Source organism: Bos grunniens, chromosome 16, assembly GCF_055505025.1.
Source record: "Bos grunniens cultivar Pamir isolate PY7600 chromosome 16, Bosgru_T2T1.0, whole genome shotgun sequence".
Lineage (NCBI taxonomy): Eukaryota > Metazoa > Chordata > Mammalia > Artiodactyla > Bovidae > Bos > Bos grunniens.
In genome coordinates this window covers 25,420,040-25,442,490 of record NC_141180.1, presented here as the reverse complement: position 1 = coordinate 25,442,490, position 22,451 = coordinate 25,420,040, and the positions used below count along the sequence as shown (strand labels likewise).

Sequence of the window (22,451 nt, the reverse complement as noted above, 5' to 3'; positions counted from 1 at the left end):
CAGGGGGCCTGGGTTTGATCCCTCATCAGGGAACTAGATCCCACATGCCACAAATAAGATCCATCACAACCAAATAAAAAAATAAATAAGTAAATAAATAAACCAACCCCAAATCCTGTAATAGAAGAAATAAAACACCCATGAGAGATGCAAGCTGAAGCAAAATATGTAGAGAACGTAAGACATGTCTTTGTCCTCATTGATCTGATGTTTTAGTTGGAGAAACTAAATTGTTTTAAATTAATTAATTTATTTTAATTGGAGGATAATTGCTTTACAATATTGTGATAGTTTTTGCCATACATCAACATGAATTGGCCACAGGGATGCATGTGTCCCCCCATCCTGAACTCCCCTACCTCCTCCCTCACCACTCCATCCTCTGGGTTGTCTCAGAGCACCAGCTTTTGGTGCCTTGCTTCATACATCATACTTGTGCTGGTCATCTATTTTACATATGGTAATGTACATGTTTCAATGCTATTCTCTCAAATATCCCACCCTTGCCTTCTCCCACTGAGTGTAAAAGTCTGTTATTTACATCTGTGTCTCCTTTGCTGCCCTGCCTGTAGGATTGTCGTTACCGTCTTTCTAAATTCCGTCGGTTCAGTTCAGTTCAGTCGCTCAGACGTGTCTGACACTTTGTGACCCCAAGGACTGCAGCACGCCAGGCTTCTCTGTGTATCATCAACTCCTGGAGCTTGCTCAAACTTCATGTCCATCGAGTCAGTGATGCCATCCAACCATCTCATCCTCTGTTTTCTGCTTCTCCTCCTGCCCCCAATCCCTCCCAGCATCAGGGTCTTTTCCAATGACTCAGTTCGTCGTATCAGGTGGCCAGAGTATTGGAGTTTCAGCTTCAGCATCAGTCCTTCCAAAGAATATTCAGGACTGATTTCCTTTAGGATGGACTAGTTGGATGTCCTTGGAGTCCAAGGGACTCTCAAGAGTCTTCTCCAGCACCACGGTTCAAAAGCATCATTTCTTTGGCGCGAAGCTTTCTTTATAGTCCAACTCTCACATCCACACATGACTACTGGAAAAAAACCATTCCATATACATGCATACAGTATTTGTCTTTCTCTTTCTGACTCACTTCACTCTGTATAATAGGCACCAGTTTCATCCACCTCATTAGAACTGACTCAAATGCATTCCTGTTTATAGCTGAGGAATATTCCATTGTGCATTTATACCATAACTTGTTTATCCACTCGTCTGTTGATGGACATCTGTGTTACTTCCATGTCCTAGCTGTTGTGAACAGTGCTTCAGTGAACATTGGGGTATACTTGTCTCCTTCAATTCTGGTTTTCCCAGGGTGTATGCCCAGCAGTGGGATTGCTGGGTCGTGTGGCAGTTCTATTCTCAGTTTTTAAAGGAATCTCCACTCTGTTTTCTGTAGTTATAAAGAATTTAAGGCACAGTTAGAAATAGTACAATGAAGTAGCTGATAAATTAATATTTAATTTGTATAGACAGTGTTTGTTATGTGAGTTCAAAGTTCATAGCAATGTATAGGAAGCATATTAAAATTAAGAGTATTAGGTTATAATTATCTCTATTTTAGTTGATTATATTTTGCTCACAATAGTGTGTTTGGAAGGTTTTCCTCAAAGCTTACTGATTTTGTTGTATCTTTATTATATACTTGATCATTTTTACATGACTTCTAGAAGGTATCCTCAAATATTTACAGGAAGTAAATATTGTTTTACCACTTACTAAGCTCATATTTGCATAGGACCACTCTCTGTCTTGTTTATGGAAGGAAAAACCCTGCCACTGGAAAAGTAAACCTTTGGAAAACAAGGATCAGATTTAGTATTGCCTGCTCAGCTGCCATTATTTTGAAATTTAAAAAATCTTACATTTAGTTTGTTTATATTCTTTACTCCTTTTATAAAATGCTCCGTAGCATATTTTTAACATTTGGAAAGCTGTAATAGAAACTATTCTAGAAAGTGTGGGTATACGTTGTTGGCAGAGAGAGGCGCACTGTGGATAGATCACATTGCCTCTTGAGTACAAGAGGAGTTTACGTTTGCTAACAATAAAGAAAAAATAATAATACCATAACAAATATAAAGAACTGTTAGGTGTAACTGAATTTTATAGTTGATGAAAACCCTTTACAAATAAAGTGATAGTGTTAATTGGATTCCTAAAACTTCCTTAGTATCAGGAGGCACAGAATAAGTATTTAATAATATATTATATTCTGGATAGTATCTTCACTAGTATAATAGCATTTTTTAGTAATGAGTTTCATATAACTTTTTTTTTTCAAACTGAAGATACAGTATTGATAGTCTACTCAGTGAACATGCCTGTGGAGGGCCAGGTGATTGCCTGTATTAACGTGGCTTGATGCAAAGAGAGAGTACAGTGTTTTATTCAAATTTTTTAAAGTTTTCTTACTTTTAATTTAATTAGGTTAGTTGATCTTGATCAGTATGTTTGGAATAACTCTAAGGCAAACAATCTCTAATTTTTACCTAGAAATTAGTTCATGTCTCAGTACTGTATTTTGTTTCAGTTAACAATTTGTGGCTATTTTTATCACACTTTCTGTTCATTGGTAATCTTTCAGAAGCAGAAATAGAGATCTGGGAATTTAAATAATTTATTTCTGTGTGATTTTATTATGTATCTTGATGGATTCTTATTTGTGATGTTTCTCTAAAAAATGTTATTTGTAAGTATAGAGCTAGACAGATTGTATAGTTACTATTAAAAGGCTTTTGCTCACTGGGCTTCTATATATTCTTGATACCTCATTTCTTCTTTTTTTCCCCCTAATATTTTCAGATGTTTTGGAATGTTATTAAGCCCAGGTCGAAACGTGAAGAACAGTGACATGCATTTACTGGATATGGTAATGAAAATCTTTAGCACCTTAACCAAGTATAGATGATAGTTATTTTATGTTCTTAAAGTATATTCTATTTTGAAATCTTGTCATTTTGTCAAAATTACTTCTAACTTTCAGCTGTGTGATAGTAGTCATTTAATTTGGAACCCCATACTTAAAATTTCTAATGAGGGAGAAACTTAGGAGTTAAAAAATTTTGTAGAAAGAATCACATGCAAGTTGAAAGCAGATAAAAGGATAGTGTTATGAAAAAGTTCATCCACTCATCTGTTTGACTTCTTAGGAAAAAACCCTTTTAAGCCAAAAATAACAAGTACATGATTATAACAGGCATATCCAAAATGGATATGATTCCTTTCATTTATTTTAATGCAGTGTTATTGATATTAATTTGAGTATTGTGATGGATGCATTTGTTTTCTTTAAAGCATTTCCCTTTCTGTATTTTTCCTTCTTGATTACCTTTCATTAGCAAAGTATATTTATTGTGGGAGTGGTATTCATTTAAGGAATGCCCTTGAAGGTTAATATATATTCAAGAGTTGGTTTTTGATGTAAAAATGGCAAGCCATCTTAACTTTTAAACAAATACCTGTTAATAGTGTAGTTAATGAAAACATCCAGTTCATGGTTTAGAAATGTTGTAAGAAATAGTTATTTTAGTATAAGTATATAGTTCTTTACTTAAGTGAGATTTTTTTTTTAAGGTAGCACTACATGTTCTCCTTTCAGCTGTATTTTGCAAATGTCATTTAAATATCACAAATTATATCAACTTTTTCTTTATTTCATGGTAATTGATTTTTTAGTGGTAGCAGGATGGTTTATTCAGCATTTTTGAGCACCTAATTGTATGCTAAATATCGTGTGGAGTGCTGGCATTATAGGTATGGTTATAAAGGTCTGACATCTTTGGGTTCATAATCTTGTGATGGAAATAGATCTTTAAATCTGTAATGATATCATTGGGTTAAATGCTGTCATAGAGTTGGTGCAGTGAGCCACAGAAATAGCGAGGAAGCATTGCTTGGGTAGGTAAGGTAAGCACAACCAGTTACATTTAGCTATTGGTTAAACAGATTAGCTATTGGTTCATCTCTCTTCCATCCATTTTTACAGCATATCAGTAATGCAGGTGGTTTTGCTTAAGGCAAGACATAACATTTTGGAGCCCTGAAAATTCTGTGAGGAGGTAGTTTCAAGGACATTAAATACTTATCAGGTCCTAGATCCTAATTAGTAATGATCTTGCAGAGTTTAAAAGATTAAGATGAGTCACTGGCAGAGATGTAGAGACCTGGCTTGAGTTTCTGATCCCCCCTCACTTGTAGTGCATCCCTCTACCTTAATGAGTCCATACTGAAATCAAAGGCTTATCAGCACTGAAGCTCCTGGAGGGAGCAGTGGGCTTACCAGTGCAACAAACAGTTGATCAAGTTGGAGGATTTGTATGTACAATTATCAGCAGTTGTGATTTGTTGTTACCCAATGTTATTAATCTTTGTGGTATCTTAATACACAGTTATTGAGCTTTAACCAGACTACATCTAATAAAAATGAACTCATTACCTTATAATGAAGACTGTGGGACAGTTGTGGTTATTACAGGTTACACCTTTGTAATCACCTGAAATCATATTCCTTGTAACTTTGCCTCATGTGTCTTAGTTCTGCCCTCTAGAGCAAGATATTAATACTTCTATGACATATCCAAGTATGTGAACTCTTTGAAAACAGATTTCCCCTTGCACTTTATTCTGACAAACTTTGAAAAAGGGTACAATTGAACTTCAGAATTTATGAGGCTTTTCTGTTTGACTTGAATAATTTTTGAGCAGTGCATACTTTGTTCCCTGAATGCTAAGTGAGCAGGATGAGCTGAGACTTTTCTATACATTTATAAATTTTGTTTAATATAAAAGATACATGAAAAAGAAAGCTATATTTATAAACAAAATATATTTTTAGTCAGCCAAATTACTTATATATATTATGCATAGTATATAAACAAAATCACATATAAATAAAATTAATTAAGTTCTTTTGGGGAGGTGCAGATAATGGACTCTGAATTTTCTCCCAGTAGTGAGAATAGTTTTGAAGATACTTGTAGTGTAGGAATAAGGAAATGAGAATTTTTGATTTATAACCATCAATACCTAGGAAAAGCTGAACAGGAAAGTACCAAAAAGAGGTGAAAACTGAGTAGAGTCAGATTTCATGGAACTGGAACACAACTTATAATCCTAGAGATGCCTCAGAAAGTTTGTGAAAGAAGTGAAAGAAAGTGAAGTTGCTCAGTCGAGTCTGACTCTTTGCGACCCCACGGACTGTAGCCTACCAGGTTCCTCTGTCCATGGGATTTTCCAGGCAAGAGTACTGGAGTGGGTTGCCATTTCCTTCTCCAGGGGATCGTCCCGACCCAGGGATTGAACCTGCGTCTCCCGCGTTATAGGCAGATGCTTTTACTGTCTGAGCCACCAGGGAAGTTCAGAAAGTTTGTGGATCTTCATAATTAACTATTGAGACGCTAAACCAGTAGTTGGACTCACAGAAATAAAATTTACATTATAATCTAACACACTTATAAATGTTAAAAAAGCTGTAGTAAAATTTTTATGAAATAATTCTTAAATTATGAAATTTAAGAAATAGTGAAATTTATGAAATAATTCATGTTTGATGAAATCTGTTATTTTTTTCTTCTACTTGATTTAAAAGTGTGATCATAATCCACTAACTTGATTTTACTGTTTGGAAATCATTAGCCTGTCAACTCCGTAAAGTCAGGACCATTCTCTTGTTTTCTTTGCTGAATACTCACAGGCATAGAGTGTAACTCATAGTAGGCTCATATTTGCTTAAGGAATGAATGGATTAGCGAGAACTTATGTTTCTTTGTTTCTTTGTGTGTTGTCTCCTTCTCCTGATAACATCTGTGTGCTTTACCCTGCTGTCCCTACTTGACCTCATAGCTTCGGCTTACTCATAACTTGACAGTAGTTTATTCACGGCTTTGTATGTGATTCTTCAGCTTATGTTCCATTGCAAAGTGCCGTATTCTGTTTCTATTTCCTGGTTTATTTTCTTAAGAGGAGGGCATCTGGTGGTTCCAGCCTGGCCTCTTCGGGGCAGAGGTGTTTGTTGTCCAGATGTCTTTTCCCTGATGTCCCTGATCTTGTCAGCCTTCTTGGGGGAGGGAAGGCCTGCAGAGGAGCTGGGAAAGAACTCTAGAGCAAAGATTGTGAAAGTCTCTTCATAAGGGGATGGGAGCAAGCCAGACTATGTAATAGAAATATCAAGTACAATAACAGAAGTGACTCGAGGAGAAACTTACTGAAGGCTTTTAATGTATGAGACAGTATTTTTGTGGTTGTGAAGACTAAAGAGAAATAAAAATATGTTTGATTTGGTTAGGCTGTTTTGCTTACAGGGAACAAAGATTCACTTAGAGCACCTGAAGAACAAAAAAGGTACTTGACCTTGATGAAATTAGACCTGAACCTGAACAGTGGTCTCTGTCTGGTCTCTTTCTGTTTGCTTCCCCGCCCCGCATGGGCTTGCTCTTTCAGTGAGCCTCTTTCTTAGGAGCTGCCCCTGTTCTCACAGCCTCTGGTGCTCTGCTCCCTTTTCTCTTTCTGCACCACCTTCTCTCTCCCCCTCCCTTCCTCCCTCCATTGCCTGCCTCTTTCCTTTTTTCCCTGTCCTCGCCTTTTCCCTCCTTGCCCTTTCTCTCCCTCCCTGTCTCTTCTTTGCCCTTCTCTCTAGGTTTCCCACTCTTTCTGCCCCTTCAACTCACCTCCTTTGTATGTGCCTTTGTTTTTTTGACTACATGATTCACTATTTTTAAGGAGTTTGTTTTCTCCGTTTCTTGCTTAACACTTTAGCAGTTTACTAATACTCTGCTGTTCTTTATATATTTTCCCCTACCCTAAATTCAGTTATAACTTCATTCTGCATGTGATCTGTCATTTTTGTATCAAAACCTTTCAGCCCCACTGCTGACTGCCCACTTCCTTTGGTATTTGTTAATTGAAAGAAAGAATTTGATTGGTCTAGCTCATTTTTTGGACTCAAGCATAGCATAAGCTCTTGTCCAGAAATGAACTAGATATTTTGGGGTCAGGTGCTCATTCTTGCTCTGAATGGGAGTCTAATTAGACAGTAGAGAGAGAGGATAGGCACATGGAAGGGAGGGAGACAGGGAAAGAGAATGAATATGAATATATAAGTGCGTTGGAGGTACTGGGTGGATTTCCTTTACATGGTCTTGAGTGTTTTTCTCCTCTGCTTTATAGTCTGATCAGTGAACTATCACCAGTACACTAGAAAAATGTGCATACTAATTACCAATTGACTGAAATAGTTTCATAAGGATTCAGAGAAGCATCTTTGTGTGGAAAATACTGAAAAAAAACTTTTTTGTCTTTTAGCCTGAACTTTTTAGCACTCTCCATTCATAATATGAGGAAATTGGTACAGAAAATTGAAAGTATTATAGATAATAACATTCTTTTTCTTTTGCAAATGCTATATTTGTGTACTGTGTGCTTTTCTCCCTTGGGACAGCCTTTAAGCTCCCCCACACCACATACACATACATATACACAACTGCATGTGGCCTTGCTTTCACTATAGAAGTTTCTGCTTTAGTGAGAATCAAGAGCTGGCTTGGTAAAAGTCTTAAGGGGTGGAGGAAGTGAAGAGGAAGAAGAGAAGAGAAGGAGAGAATGGAAGAAGGAGAATAAATATAAGGGTAGAGGAAGATAGTTAACAATCTTGGGTATAGATACAAACCGGTATTAGTCTCCTAATGTTGATTTATGATTGTAAGAAAGTGTCCATATATCTGGCATATAGACAATAGAAAAGTATTAACTTTAAAGGTGTTAATTGTGACAAAGGTAATTAGTTATTTTAAGAATATATTAAAAATTAGAACATTAGAAGAAAAATTTTAATATTTTCCTGTGATTAGCTTAATTCTCACTTTATATATCCTTGTATGTCTGGGTATGTGAGATTTTGACAACCAGCCTAAGATAAAGCTAAATAAAACTTCATACCAATACTGTGTTTTTGTGAGTCAGCATCTAAGGGCATACCTTTTATCTTAGAGTATGTGTCTCTAAATAGAAATGCTGGAGAAAGCTGCAGGAGAATTTAATATTTAAAGAAATGCTTCTGTAGAGTGAAAAAAATTTACCAAGAAAATAAATGCCCTGAGTGTAAATTCAAATTTAATTAATTGAATTGCTTAAAGTAAGATATACTTACAAGTTAACATGATGATTTTGGGGGTGTAAATATTCTCAGTGATTTCTGTTTGAAATGTCATAGGAATCCATGGGAAAGAGCTGTGATGGGAGAGCTTATGTTATCACTGGCATGTGGAACCCCAATGCACCAATATTTCTGGCACTTAATGAAGAAACCCCAAAAGGTGACTTTTCCTAAAAGATTACTCAATATTTATTATAAAATTTGCACTATGGACAATATTGTTTTGCCATGTTTAAAAAATATTCTGGTACTTATTTTAAATGGAGTTATTCTTCTTTTCATACTTTATGTATCAGTGGGGATAACCTCCACTATTCAGAAGAAAGCCCTCCAAGGATATGTGGATTAATTTTATTACATTATTTAGGAAAGTATTTGGGCTTAGTGTTTCATGTGTCATAATAGCGTTGTTTTATTTGTAGGGGAAAAGAGAGAATATGAAAAAAATGATGAAAGAAAATTCTGGAATTTTTGCATATCTTTGATATCTATTTTAACTTTTTTTTCTTTATATTACAGATTACTTATATATATATATATATATATATATATATTTTAAATTTACTAATTGTTTATTCCAGTCTTTTGACCTTTGGGCATTTAGTAATGTATATTTAAGATTTCATTTGTGGCAAATACTTTTTTTTCAAGCTTTTTATTTTTTCATTTTGTTAATATATCTAGTGTTAAACAGAATTTATACATGATAAATAGGCTCATTTTTCATTTTTCTCATTGTTTTTATTTTTATTCCTCCTCTATCTAGATATCTGTTCATTGCCCATGTGGTTTTTTGTTGTTTTCTTCTCTACTGTCTGCCTTTAAACTAAAATTTAGTTTCATCTCATGGAGTTATAGTGAAAGTTGTTCAGTTGTGTCCTGCTCTTTTGAGACCCCATGGACTATACTGTCTGTGGAATTCTCCAGGCCAGAATACTGGAGTGGGTAGCTATTCCCTTCTCCAGGGGATCTTCCCAACCCAGGGATTGAACCCAGGTCTCCTGCATTGCAGGCAGATTCTTTACCAGCTGAGCCACCAGGGAAGCCCAAGAATACTGGAGTGGGTAGCTTATCTTTCTCCAGAGGATCTTCCCAATCCAGGGGTCGAACCTCCTGCATTGCAGGTGGATTCTTTACCAACTGAGCTACCAGGGAAGCCCTTCATGAGTTATAATCTTCTACTAAATGCTTTACTGTGATTCAACACAATAATTTATATTGAGAAAATCTGGATCAGTTTGCTTGATCTTCAGTTTTATATTATTTACTTTATATCCACAATAGACTTTTGGTTAAAGACAGGAGCATTAGTGAATATGGATATGGAAAGATATTAATGAAGAACAGTAAATTATAATTATTCTTGAATTTAACAGGAGTATTTACCACTTCCATAAATTGCATGCATTTGATCACACATCAAGCTATTTCAAAATGAGGGCTAAAAAGAGAAAAACAATGATGACTATGTAAAATTTAGGTTTTCATATATTAGGAATAAATAATCTTTACACCCACAGTTTGTTATTTCTGGATGCAGACTTGTGAATATCAGTCTATAAACTTCTTCCTTTTAATCATTCAGAAAATCAACATGAAAATGGAAAAATAAGTCAGCTGATAATTTTGATGAATAAAATACAGAAATTTCAAACAATAACTTATAAAAGCAGTTTTTATCTGTTTTTAATGTAACACAGTTCAGTTTCATTTTGTATTTTAACACCTATTTGGTTGTCAATTAAAAATAATTTATTTAAAAATTTATTTGTTCAGTTAAACTATATAATTCTATATCAAAATAACATCCTGATACAGTGTTGAGAGAATCTCAGTTTCTCTTGACTTGGCATATAGAATGCTTGCATTTAGTACAAATGTAATACATCTTTTGTTGAGTTTAATTGTATTAATAGAAGTATAGTTGATTTTAAATGTTGTATAATAGTTAAAAAGAAATTATTGAAGGTTTCTTCTAATGGTAGGCTTGATTATTTGAACTTTCCTTTTAACAGAACTGACAATTGCAGATGAAATATATTTTTAAATTTTAAAATAATTTAAAAATAATGCAGTTATATGGAATAATGAAACCACAGGTTCAAAAAGCCCAGTGAATTTCAAAAGGGTAAATCAAGTCCATATCAGCCTATCATCCATTCAGTTCAGTCGCTCAGTTGTGTCCAACTCTTTGCGACCCCATGGACTGCAGCACATCAGGGTTCCCTGTCTATCACCAACTCCCAGTTGTCCATCAACCTATCATAGTGAAACTAAAGAAAACCAATAGACACTGGCCTAGAAGATTCTAGATTAAAATTTAAAGGAGGCTGTAGCAAGTAAGCATTTTAAATGGTAGCTGAAATGTTCACTTACAATAGTATACTCTTGTTGTCTAAAAAGGCACTTGCCAGGGCTCTGATATATATTATATATATATTTATAGTATGTGCTCAGGCGCAAAGTTGTGTCCAACTCTTTGCGACCCTGTGTACTATAGCCTGCCAGGCTCCTCTCTGTCCATGGGATTTCGCAGGCAAGAGTGCTGGAGTATATTTATATATATATATAGTGTATATATAGAGTATTTTGTATGCTATATATAGAGTATAGGCTTTCCTTAAGGCTCTGCTGGTAAAGAATCCGCCTACAATATCAGAGACCTGGGTTTGATCCCTGTGTTGGGAATATCCCCTGGAGTAGTGGAAGGCTACCCACTCCAGTATTCTGGCCTGGAGAATTCCATGAACTGTATAGTCCATGGGGTCACAAAGAGTCAGACACAACTGAGAGACTTTCACTATATCATATATTTGTAGTGTATATATACTATAAATAGTATATGTATATTTGTAATATATTTATAGTATGTATAAATATACTGTGTGTATACATGGAGTATATACAGAGAATATTTTATACATTATGTATGCAGAGAGTATATATATATATACGAAAATTACACAGAGCTATTTCATTAGAGCTTTGGTCAGTGATTTTCCTGAGAGTAAATATATATTATGGACATTGTGGGTATTAACAAATCCCCAGAGACTTCCCTTAAAGCATACAACATTGAATCATTTTAATAAAAATTTTGCAAGCAAATTGAACGAAGTGAAGGTTGAGTGTCTCTTCTGATTTGACATTCCTTCCCATGCAACTCATCAAACAAACCTAATAATTTCTAGTATCTTTTTTTTATTGAATGAAGGGCAAATTTTTGTGATTTTCTGTTTCTAGTGTTTTTTGTTTGTTTTGTTGGGGGGCAACCTGAAAGATAGTTTTAGTGTAAAAGATAGTTTTAGTGTAAAAGACATTCGAAATTTTTATTTTTTATATTAAGGGCCTGATTTTGGGAAGGAAAAATTAAAATCATCAGAGAAGATTTAGTCTTTTCATTAAGATGGGATTAGGAGAATTGAGAAATGTACTTGGGAAACTTGATTACTTTTGTCAATCTATGTGTCAGTAAAACACTTAAACATAGAGGGTAACGTGAGTATAAAGAACCTAAGTTCTTTAACTTTGTTTTCTCAATCAAGTAGTAATAAAATTAGCATAAAACACAGAATATTTCTACTGCAGATAAACGAGTATACATGACTGTGGCAGTGGATATGGTAGTCACAGAGGTGGTGGAGCCAGTCCGCTTTCTCCTGGAGACAGTAGTACGTGTGTACCCTGCAAATGAGCGATTTTGGTATTTCAGCAGAAAAACTTTCACGGAGACTTTCTTCATGAGGTTAAAACAGGTAGGATCTTTTTGTTCTTTTCATATATTGTTTTCTACTATTTTTTCTTTAATGCCAGTGTAATTCCTTAAATAGCAATAAAAAGCAATAAAATTCTTCAGATAATCAAATGATATTTAGACTTAACAATAGAGTATTTGTAAAATGCATGTGTAAGATTCAGTTCAGTCGCTCTGTTGTGTCCAACTCTTTGTGACCCCGTGGACTGCAGTATGCCAGGCCTTCCTGTCCATCAACAATTCCTGGAGATTTCTCAAATTCATGTCCATCCAGTCGGTGCTTCCATCCAATCATCTCATACTCTGTTGTCCCTTTCTCCTGCTGCCTTCAATCTTTCCTAGCGTCAGGGTCTTTTCCAGTGAGTCAGTTCTTCGCATCAGGTGGCCAAAGTATTGGAGCTTCCGCTTCAGCATCAGTCCTTCCAGTGAATATGTAAGATTAATGTCAGTTGAAAAAAACAGCTAGTAAAATTATATAGAAATTTGTTTTAGAAACATATAATGGTACGTGTAAAGTATCAACATACTTAATAGAAATATTAAATCATCAAAAACTTTTCTTTTATATACGATTCAGTTCAGTTCAGTCGATCGGTCGTGTCCGACTCTTTGCGCTCCATGAACCGCAGCACGCCAGGCCTCCTTGTCCATCACCAACTCCTGGAGTTCATCCAAATCCATGTCCATCGAGTCGGTGATGCCATGCAACCATCTCATCCTCTGTCATCCCCTTCTCCTCCTGCGCTCAATCTTTCCCAGTATCAGGGTCTTTTCCAGTGAGTCAGCTCTTCGCATCAGGTGGCCAAAGTATTGGAGTTTCAGCTTCAACATCAGTCTTTCCAATGAACACCCAGGACTGATCTTTAGGATGGACTGGTTGGATCTCCTTGCAGTCCAAGGGACTCTCAAGAGTCTTCTCCAACACCACAGTTCAAAAGCATCAATTCTTTGGCGCTCAGCTTTTGTGATAGTCCAACTCTCACATCCATACATGACCACTGGAAAAACCATAGCTTTGACAAGACAGACCTTTGTTGGCAAAGTAATATCTCTGCTTTTTAATATGCTGTCTAGGTTGGTCATAACTTTCCTTCCATGGAGTAAGCGTATTTTAATTTCATGGCTGCAGTCACCATCTGCAGTGATTTTGGAGCCCAAAAAAATAAAGTCTGACACTGTTTCCACTGTTTCTCCTCTATTTCCCATGAAGTGATGGGACCAGGTGCCATGATCTTAGTTTTCTGAATGTTGAGCTTTAAGCCAACTTTCTCACTCTCCTCTTTCACTTTCATCAAGAGGCTCTTTAGTTCTTCTTCACTTTCTGCCATAAGGGTGGTGTCATCTGTAGATCTGAGGTTATTGATATTTCTCCCAGCAATCTTGATTCCAGCCTGTGCTTCCTCCAGCCCAGTGTTTCTTGTGATGTACTCTGCATATAAGTTAAAGAAGCAGGGTGACAATATACAGCCTTGATGTACTCCTTTTCCTATTTGGAACCAGTCTGTTGTTCCATGTCCAGTTCTAACTATTGCTCTCTGACCTGCATATAGGTTTCTCAAGAGGCAGGTCAGGTGGTCTGGTATTCCCATCTCTTAAAGAATTTTCCACAGTTTATTGTAATCCACACAGTCAAAGGCATATAAAACCAAAAAGAAAGAGCACAGAAATCTATCTATAGAAAGTAATAGTGAAAAAGTTTCCAAGTGATAACTGATTGTTATAGTTCTTTTTACCTATGTAATATTATATGAATGTGTTGTTTGACTTATTAGTAAGGTTATACAATTATTTTCGGAGAAGGAAATGGCAACCCACTCTGGTGTTCTTGCCTGGAGAATCCCAGGGACGAGGGAGCCTGGTGGGCTGCCGTCTATGGGGTCGCACAGAGTCAGACACGACTGAAGCGACTTAGCAGCAGCAGCAGCAGCAGCAGCAGCAGCATATAGTGATTTTAATATTAGATGAACAAAATTAGGGTTTCTGTGAAATTCTTAAGTTCTTAAGCAGTGTTAGTATGTAAAACACCCTTTTTGTAAATGAAGGGAGAACGTTACTGTGGAAAATAATTTGAATTCTAACAGTATCTATTGTATGAAATCAGAATGAAATATTCTGTTTGAGTGATAGGAATTTCTCATATCCTATTTAGTGCTCCCTCTCTCCCAAATTTAAAAATGCTTGTTGCTTCATATACTGTAATATGCAAAAGGTAATGTGAGAGCAAGCATCAGTGCAGTGAACAAATACAGAAACCACTTAACCATTTTCATATTACAAAAACTTATCATTGCTCAGTTAGGCTTCATATGCTATACACATACATCTAATTATGTAAATATATAAATTCCAGTACTCTTGTTTATCTTGCAAGAGTACTGGAATTTATATTTACTTAAAAATAAAGAATATATGAGTGGATTTTTATTATTAAGTGTTATTTTTATATTTTTTAAAATTGCTGATATTGAGTGACTAAGTCATAAGTACCAAAAGATTTCTTAGTAATTAGAAAAATAGTATTTGAGGCAAAAAAAAAAAACAACTATTTGACGTCATTTCATATGAATTAAAAAGATTAAATTAGACTCACTTGTAGTACTCAGCTCCATTAAATGTGAAACTGATTTAAATTAATGTAAAATAAGAAGACATTTCTAACTTTGTACTTGGTCGCTCAATTGTGTGTTAGTTTTTTGACCACATGGACTGTAGCCCGCCAGGCTTCTCTGTCTGTGGCATTTCACAGACAAAAATACTGGAATGTGTTGCCATTTCCTACTCCAGGGGATCTTCCCAACCCACGGATCGAATCCATGTCTCTTACATTGGGAGGTGGATTCTTTACCACTGCACTACTTGGGAAGCCCTTCTAACTTTGCAAAGTGAAAGAAAGTGAAAGCGTTAGTTGTTCAGTTGTTGTCTGACTCTTTGTGACTCCATGGAGTGTAGCCCACCAGGCTCCTATGTCCCTGGAATTCTTCAGGCAAGAATAATGGAGTGGGTTGCCATGCCCTTCTCCAAGAGATCTTCCTGACCCAGGAATCGAACCCAGGTCTCCTGAGTTGCAGGCAGATTCTGACCAATGGTATAATTTAATTTCTTTAGTAGATGCTATGTTACTCTGTTTATTATTATTTTTATTTCCTCTTGAGTCATTTTTTGGTGATCCTTGTCTTTCAAGGAATCTTCAGTTTAATCAAGGATATTTAATTTATTGCTTAAAATATTCCCTTTTTATTTTTAATGTCTTTAGAATCTCTATGATCTGCTTTTATTTCTGATACTGTTAATTTATATATTCTCCCTTGTGTTTTTTTTAATCAGCCTACCTTGAAGTATATTGATTTTATTGATTTTCATTCTTCCCCATGGAACCAAATTTGGGGCACATTCATTTCTCTATTGTTTTTATGTTTTTTCTTCTGTTGATTCTTTTTGTTTTCTTTTTTATTTCCTTTTTTTGTTCTTTGGATTTAACTTGTTTAGTTTCTTCATGTGAAGATTTTGAAAAACATTTTTTTACTAATATCTTTTTTCCCTAAAATCTTTTAATTTTTAAGATTATAATTTCCTTCTAACTTCTGCTTTAGCTGTACCCATAAAAACTCGATCTTTTGTGTGCTCATAAATTTGAAATGTATATTCTGATTTCCCATGTTATTTCTTTTGTGATATGTGAGTTCTTTGGAAATACGTTGTTTAATTTCCAGATATATGCAGAATTTTTAGATATCTTTCTTAATCTGATTTTTAATTTCATTTTGAACAGAGAACATACTCTGAGATTTGAATCTTTTTAAGTTGTTGAGACTTACTTATCCAAGACATGGCCTATTTTGGTGAATGTTCCAAGAGTATTCGTAGGGAACATGTATTCTGCATTTGTTGGGTGGAGTATTCTATAAATGTCAACTGTGTTACCTTCTATGATGAGGTTTTTCTGTGTTTTCTACTCCATATTCTGTATATTCAAGGAGATCTCTCCATTCTTGTTGGAAAGAACAGTAGCAACTTCCCTGACTGTTACTATGAGCAATAGTAATGATGCAGCCATCATTTAAAGGGAGTGTCCTACATGGTGTACCTCCTCAGTACAACTCTGTTGAGATGAAGTGTAGTGTTAGTTGCTCAGTTGTGTCTGACTCTTTGTGACCCCTTGGACTGTAGCCCGCCACTGTTGAGGTGTAAGTAGCTTTATTAACCCCATTTTTTAGATAAACTGTTAGGCACAGGAGGGTTGTTATTAGGTGATAGATCAGGAATTAAGCCTAAGCAGTTTGCCCTAAAACTTATCCTTCTGAAATGTTTATGAGAAATGGAAAATATGGTAGCTGTAACACTAAAACTATTATTTTTTTCCTGAAAAATTTTCCATATGAGCAGTGATCATTTTTGTTGTATTTCACTTGTCTTTCTTTGTATCATCTTTGTTGACATCACTGATTAGATTAGGTATATAGTATATGAAGACGTTATAAGAAAATGTAAGGATTTGTAACATTGGAAACCTTGGAAGTGCAGCGACTGATTCCTTTTCTAAGAAAACAGGCTCTTAGCTGCTGAAACTTGTTTTTGTATAATGCTGATCTGAGAAGAGCACTCTGCTTACATGGAGTCACTTGAAAATGGTTTGCCAAAAAGATCTCTTGCTCTAAAAGCCTTTTTTTTTTGCTAATGAACATCCCATATTTTACTATTGGATGCTTATTCCACTGTCTTAAAGCTTTGCTGCCTGTTACCAGGAAATAGGCCTTAGTAACTTTTACCAGTCTTATTGACCTCATTGTTAATGAGTTTAATAAGATGCTCTCCTTCAGCTAGGTTTTAGTAGGGGTCAAGATCCAGAAATCAAGAGGGCATTCATGCTTGATATGAAGTGTTACTAAACTAAGAGGGTCAAAGGCCTGTATCATAATAAGTAAAATTAGTTTGCTGAGATACCACTATTCATTTTAGAAATGATTTTCAGTGCTTTGTTTATTAAATATTTATTGAGTACCTTTAGCATGATAGTGTTGGGGATAAGTGAATGAATAATACATGTTCTCTTGTCTTTAAAGAGTGAAGAATGTAATGGTAAAAAGATTACCCTACTAGATGATTCATGCAACGGTGGAAGTGTATGCACAGTGCAGAAGTGACACTCACTAATCATACCTGTCAACTTGGATTGGAGTCAGGTTCCTAGGATTGAATCCCAGCTTCCCCCCATTTCCTAGATATTTAGCCTTAGGCAAGATGCTCCTCATCTCTGAAGTGGGGATTTTTGTTATACCACCTCAGATCTGTGTAAAGAAAACTCTGTTTCCTTTACTACTGTTCCCACCACTTCATTTCTGATACTAGACAGGTGGGTGTTTTTTCTATACCAATTAATTCTCCAACGTGAAACCAATTGGATGGCCTTCAGTTCAGTGATGACAGTACCTGAAGTTAGCATGGACCTCACAGTTTAAGGGCTCAGTCCCACAAAACTGTTCCCCTCCTCCTTACTTCAGATACCAACTGCAGGTTCGGGTTGTCACCTGTGTTTCTGACCAACCAGCTGTAATTTGGAGGTTCCCACAACCTCCCCCTCAGGTTTGATGATTTGCTAGAATAACTCACAGAACTCAGGAAAGCAGTTTGCTTAATAGATTACCAGGGTATTAGAAAAGGATACAACTCTGGAACAGCCAGCTAGCAGAGATGCATAGTGCAAGGTATCGGGGATATACCGTCTTACCACCCTCTACCTCCACTTGTTTACCAACCCAGAAGTTCTCTAAACAGTTAAGTTAGGGGTTTTTTGGATGCTTCATTCTGTAGGCACAATTGAGTAAATCATTGACTGTTAGCCGTTAACTCAAGCACCAGTCCGTTTCCCCTCCCTGCAGGCTGGTGGAGCAGGGCTGAAAGTTCCAACCCTCAAATCAATGTGATAGATTCCCCTGGCATCCACCTGCTCTGTTTCCAGCCCGCATGTCCTTAGGGGCTTTCTAGAAGTTACCTCATTAACATAAATTCAGCTGTAGTTGAAAGAAGCTCATTAGAAATAACAAAAAATGCTCATTTTACCTTTATTGCTCTGGAACTGTTTCGTGGTTTAAGATTTTTTTTCTTTTGGTGACACCTTGCAGCCTGTGGGATCTTAGTTTTCTGACCAGCGATCAAGCCCATGCCCTCTGCAGTGGAAGCATGGAGTCTTAACCACTGGACCACCAGGGGATTCCCTGGAACTATTTCAGAAAATGGATAAAAACCAAATATTGTAACAAATCTTTCACCTTTATTGCTATGGTGCTGTTTCAGGAGCCAGGATGAAGACCAAAATATGTATTTCTTATTATATACAATATCACAGCTCTCATGGTGATTAAATATGAATTCATGTAAGGCCCATTAGCACAGTGCTTATCACCTGTTACATGCTCAATAAGTGTTAGCTATTATTGTTATTAATATTAATTAATACTTCTTGTCTTCTATTTAGTCTGTATTCTTTTTGGACAGATTCTTTTGTATCTTAGGCCTAAAATAAATGAATGAATAAATTAACCAATAAATGAATAACTAACTCTTGAAGAAAGGTCAAGATTTTGAATTGTGGTAAGACAGAGAAAGGCATTTTAGTCAGAGACAATAGTTGAGTGAGTTCATACAGCTCTGATGCAACATGATATGTTGAAGATCTTTAGGAGATTAGATATTGCTATATTGCTGAAGCATCAGTGGGCATGGTGGGTAATTATTCTGAATAGGTAGGTCATTGCTATGCTTAGTACCTTATCCTCAAGTTGGGAGAATTTTAAGCTCTGAATGATAATATGTTTATAATTGGCAAAGTTCAGTCTGATAGCGGTGAAAAGGATATTGACACTGGAGGCAATGCATATGAAGTAGGAAGGCTGTTGTGGCCAAGATGTGAAATGATGAATGCTTGAAGAAAGGCGATGGCAGTGGGGATAATTGTTCAGTCACTAAGTCATGTCTGCCTTTTTGTGACTCCGTGGACTGCAGCACGCCAGGCCTTCCTGTCCCTCACTATCTCCTGGAGTTTGCCCAGGTTCATGTCCATTGAGTCGGTGATGCTATTCAACCTATCCTCTGTTGTCCCCTTCTCCTCCTGCCCTCAGCCTTTCCCAGCATCAGGGTCTTTTCCAGGGAGTTGGCTCTTTGCGTCAGGAGACTGAAGTACTCGAGCTTCAGCTTCAGCATCAGTCCTTCCAGTGAATAATCAGGGTTGATTTCCTTTAGGATGGACTAGTTTGAGCTCCTTGTTGTCCAAGGGACTCTTGAAGAGTCTTCTCTAGCACCACAGTTCAAAAGCATTAGTTCTTCAGTGCTCAACCTTCTTTATGGTCTGCCTCTCACATCCATATATGACTACTGGAAAAACCATAGCTTTGGCTGTATAGACCTTTGTCAGCAAAGTGATGTCTCTGTGTTTTAATAATGCTGTCTAGGTTTGTTGTCACTTTTCTTCCAAGGAGCAACCATCTTTTTCATGGCTGCAGTCACTGTCCACAGTGATTTTGGAGCCTAGGAAAATAAAATCTGCTGTTGTTGCCATTTCCCCCCCATCTCTTTGCCATGGAATGATGGAACTGGATACCATGATCTTAGTTTTTTGAACGTTGAGTTTTAAGCCAGCTTTTCACTTTTGTCTTTCACCTTCATCAAGAGGCTCTTTGGTTCTTCTTTGCTTTCTGCCATTCAGGTGGTATCATCTGCATATTTGAGGTGTTGATATTTCTCCTGGCAATCTTGATTCCAGCTTGTGATTCATCTGGCCTGGTATTTTGCAGTGGGGTAGTAGAAAAGATGTATTTGAGAGACTTTAGGGAAGTAAGAATCAAGATCTGGTGTTTGATTTGATGCGAGGTTGAGGGAAAGCAAAACCTAGGATTACTTCTATGTGACTGGGTGGTTGTTTATCGTTCTGATTGACCTAGACTTTCAAGGAGAAGTGTTTGCAGGCTCATGAGGAAAGCTAGCAGAGGTTTAGACATGCTAAATTTCACATTTCAAAGGGACGTTTAGGTTTAGTAAGCAGTCAGATATTTGTATCCTACACTTGGGAAATAAAGATTTTAAAAGTGGTTAATGCTTGAGAATTGTGAATAGGAATAGGTGAAATTACCCCAAGACCAAATGTTGAAAGAGGAGACATTTAAAAGATTGGTATAGGAAGAGGATTGAGCAAAGTGAATGTAGAAGGATTAGCACAGATCTTGGGGTAAAACCATGAGTGTGAGGCCAGGAATAGCAAGGGGGGAGATTGTTTCCAGCAGGAGAGAAGGCCTGCAGCATTAGGTACTGCAGGGAGGTTAGATTGGGATATGATTGGTAGATAAGAGATAAAGATCTTAGACTATAAAACCTGAACAACTTGAGAGGAGTATTGAGGCAGAAGTCAGACTGCAGTTGATTGAGGAGTGAGTGGGAGACAAGATGTTTTCATACTTCACCCCCTTAAACTGGGGACAGAGAGAGGCTGGGTACAAATCCAAAATATTATGATACATTTTACTTTGCTTTAAATACAAAGTAAAAATTTTTAGAAAATTCACTTCAGTTCAGTCCTCCTGTCGGACTTTTTGGGACCCCATGAACTGCAGCATGATAGGCTTCCCTGTCCATCACCAACTCCTGGAGTCCACCCAAACCCATGTCCATTGAGTCAGTGATGCCATCCAACCATCTCATCCTCTGTTGTCCCCTTCTTCTCCTGCCCTCAATCTTTCCCAGCATCAGGGTCTTTTCCAATGAATTAGCTCTTTGCATCAGGTGGCCAAAGTATTGGAGTTTCAGCTTCAGCATCAGTGTTTCCAGTGAACACCCAGGACTGATCTCCTTTAGAATGGACTGGTTGGATCTCCTTGTTGTCCAAGGGACTCTCAAGAGTCTTCTCCAACACCACAGTTCAAAAGCATCAGTTCTTCTATGCTCAGCTTTTGTTATAGTCCAACTCTCACATCCATACATGACCACTGGAAAAACCATAGCCTTGACTAGATGGACTTTTCTTGGCAAAGTAATGTCTCTGCTTTTGAATATGCTATCTAGGTTGGTCATAACTTTCCTTCCAAGGAGTAAGCGTCTTTTAATTTCATGGGTGCAATCACCATCTGCAGTGATTTTGGAACCCAGAAAAATAAAGTCAGCCACTGTTTCCACTGTTTCCCTATCTATTTGCCATGAAGTGATGGGACCGAATGCCGTGATCTTAGTTTTCTGATTGTTGAGCTTTAAGCCAGCTTTTTCACTCTTTCACTTCAATCAAGAGGCTCTTTAGTTCTTCACTTTCTGTCATAAGGGTGGTGTCATCTGCATATCTGCTGCTGCTGTTGCTGCTAAGTCACGTCAGTCGTGTCCAACTCTGTGCGACCCCATGGATGGCAGCCCACCAGGCTCCCGTCCCTGGGATTCTCCAGGCAAGAATACTGGAGCGGGTTGCCATTTCTTTCTCCAGTGCATGAAAGTGAAACAGTGAAAGTGAAGTCGCTCAGTCGTATCTTAACTCTTCGCGACCCCATGGACTGTAGCCTACCAGGCTCCTCCGTCCATGGGATTTCCCAGGCAAGAGTACCGGAGTGGGTTGCCATTTCCTTCTCCTGCATATCTGAGGTTATTGATATTTCTCCTGGCAATCTTGATTCCAGCTTGTGCTTCCTCCAGCCCAGCATTTCTTATGATGTACTCTGCATATAAGTTAAATAAGCAGGGTGACAATATACAGCCTTGACGTACTCCTTTTCCTATTTGGAACCAGTCTGTTGTTCCATGTCCAGTTCTAACTGTTGCTTCCTGACCTGCATACAGGTTTCTCAAGAGGCAGGTCAGGTGGTCTGGTATTCTCTCTTTTAGAATTTTCCACAGTTTATTGTGATCTACACAGTCAAAGGCTTTGGTATAGTGAATAAAGCAGAAATAGATGTTTTTCTGGAACTCTCTTGCTTTTTTGATGATCCAGCAGATGTTGGCAATTTGATTTAAAAAAAAATTTTTTTTAAAATTTTTTTAGAAAATTCAGTCTTTTTTTCTGTTTTTTTTTTTTTTTTCTGGATTTGGAAGTCTAGCCCTCTGCTAGTGATTTTGCTGAGTGAATACCTCATCAAAATATGGATGCAAGTGCCAAAAACTTTTTGTTGCCAACATTTAGAGGAATGACATAGCAGATACTGTAAAAGTGAACTCATTTCTTTCTGCTGAAATGCTATAGTTAAGAAATTATGTAGAAACTGTAAATTAGTAGATAGAAAAACGTTCTTGAGGTCTAATAGAAAACTTAGTGATTGTAGTCAACAATCTAGTGGGCCCTTTTTCCATGGGTTCCTCAAGGGTGGATTCAACCAATGTTTAGTTGGCCTTTGGATTAGTCCATGATTCAGTTCCTGGTTGGTTGAATCTGTGGATGCAGAACTTGCCGATACGCAGGGCCACCTGTACTATATCATTTTATTTGAGGTACGTGAGCATCTGTAGATTTCAGTGTCCACAGTGAGGTCCTGAATCCAGTCTTTCCATAGATACTAAGGGTTGACTGTACTGTACTAT

At 36.9% G+C, this 22,451-nt stretch overlaps 1 protein-coding gene across 5 annotated transcripts in view; it reads left to right on the top strand.

Moving 5' to 3' along the window:
- The window catches only part of RABGAP1L (RAB GTPase activating protein 1 like), a 744,918-nt gene that overhangs the window by 128,639 nt on the left and 593,828 nt on the right, over positions 1-22,451 (top strand). For all 5 annotated transcript variants that reach the window (XM_086343675.1, XM_086343676.1, XM_086343677.1 and 2 more), the window contains exons 8-10: positions 2,812-2,878; positions 8,216-8,318; positions 11,747-11,913. In XM_086343675.1, coding sequence (XP_086199801.1) covers positions 2,812-2,878; positions 8,216-8,318; positions 11,747-11,913 — 337 coding nt within the window. The remainder of the gene's footprint in view (positions 1-2,811; positions 2,879-8,215; positions 8,319-11,746; positions 11,914-22,451) is intronic.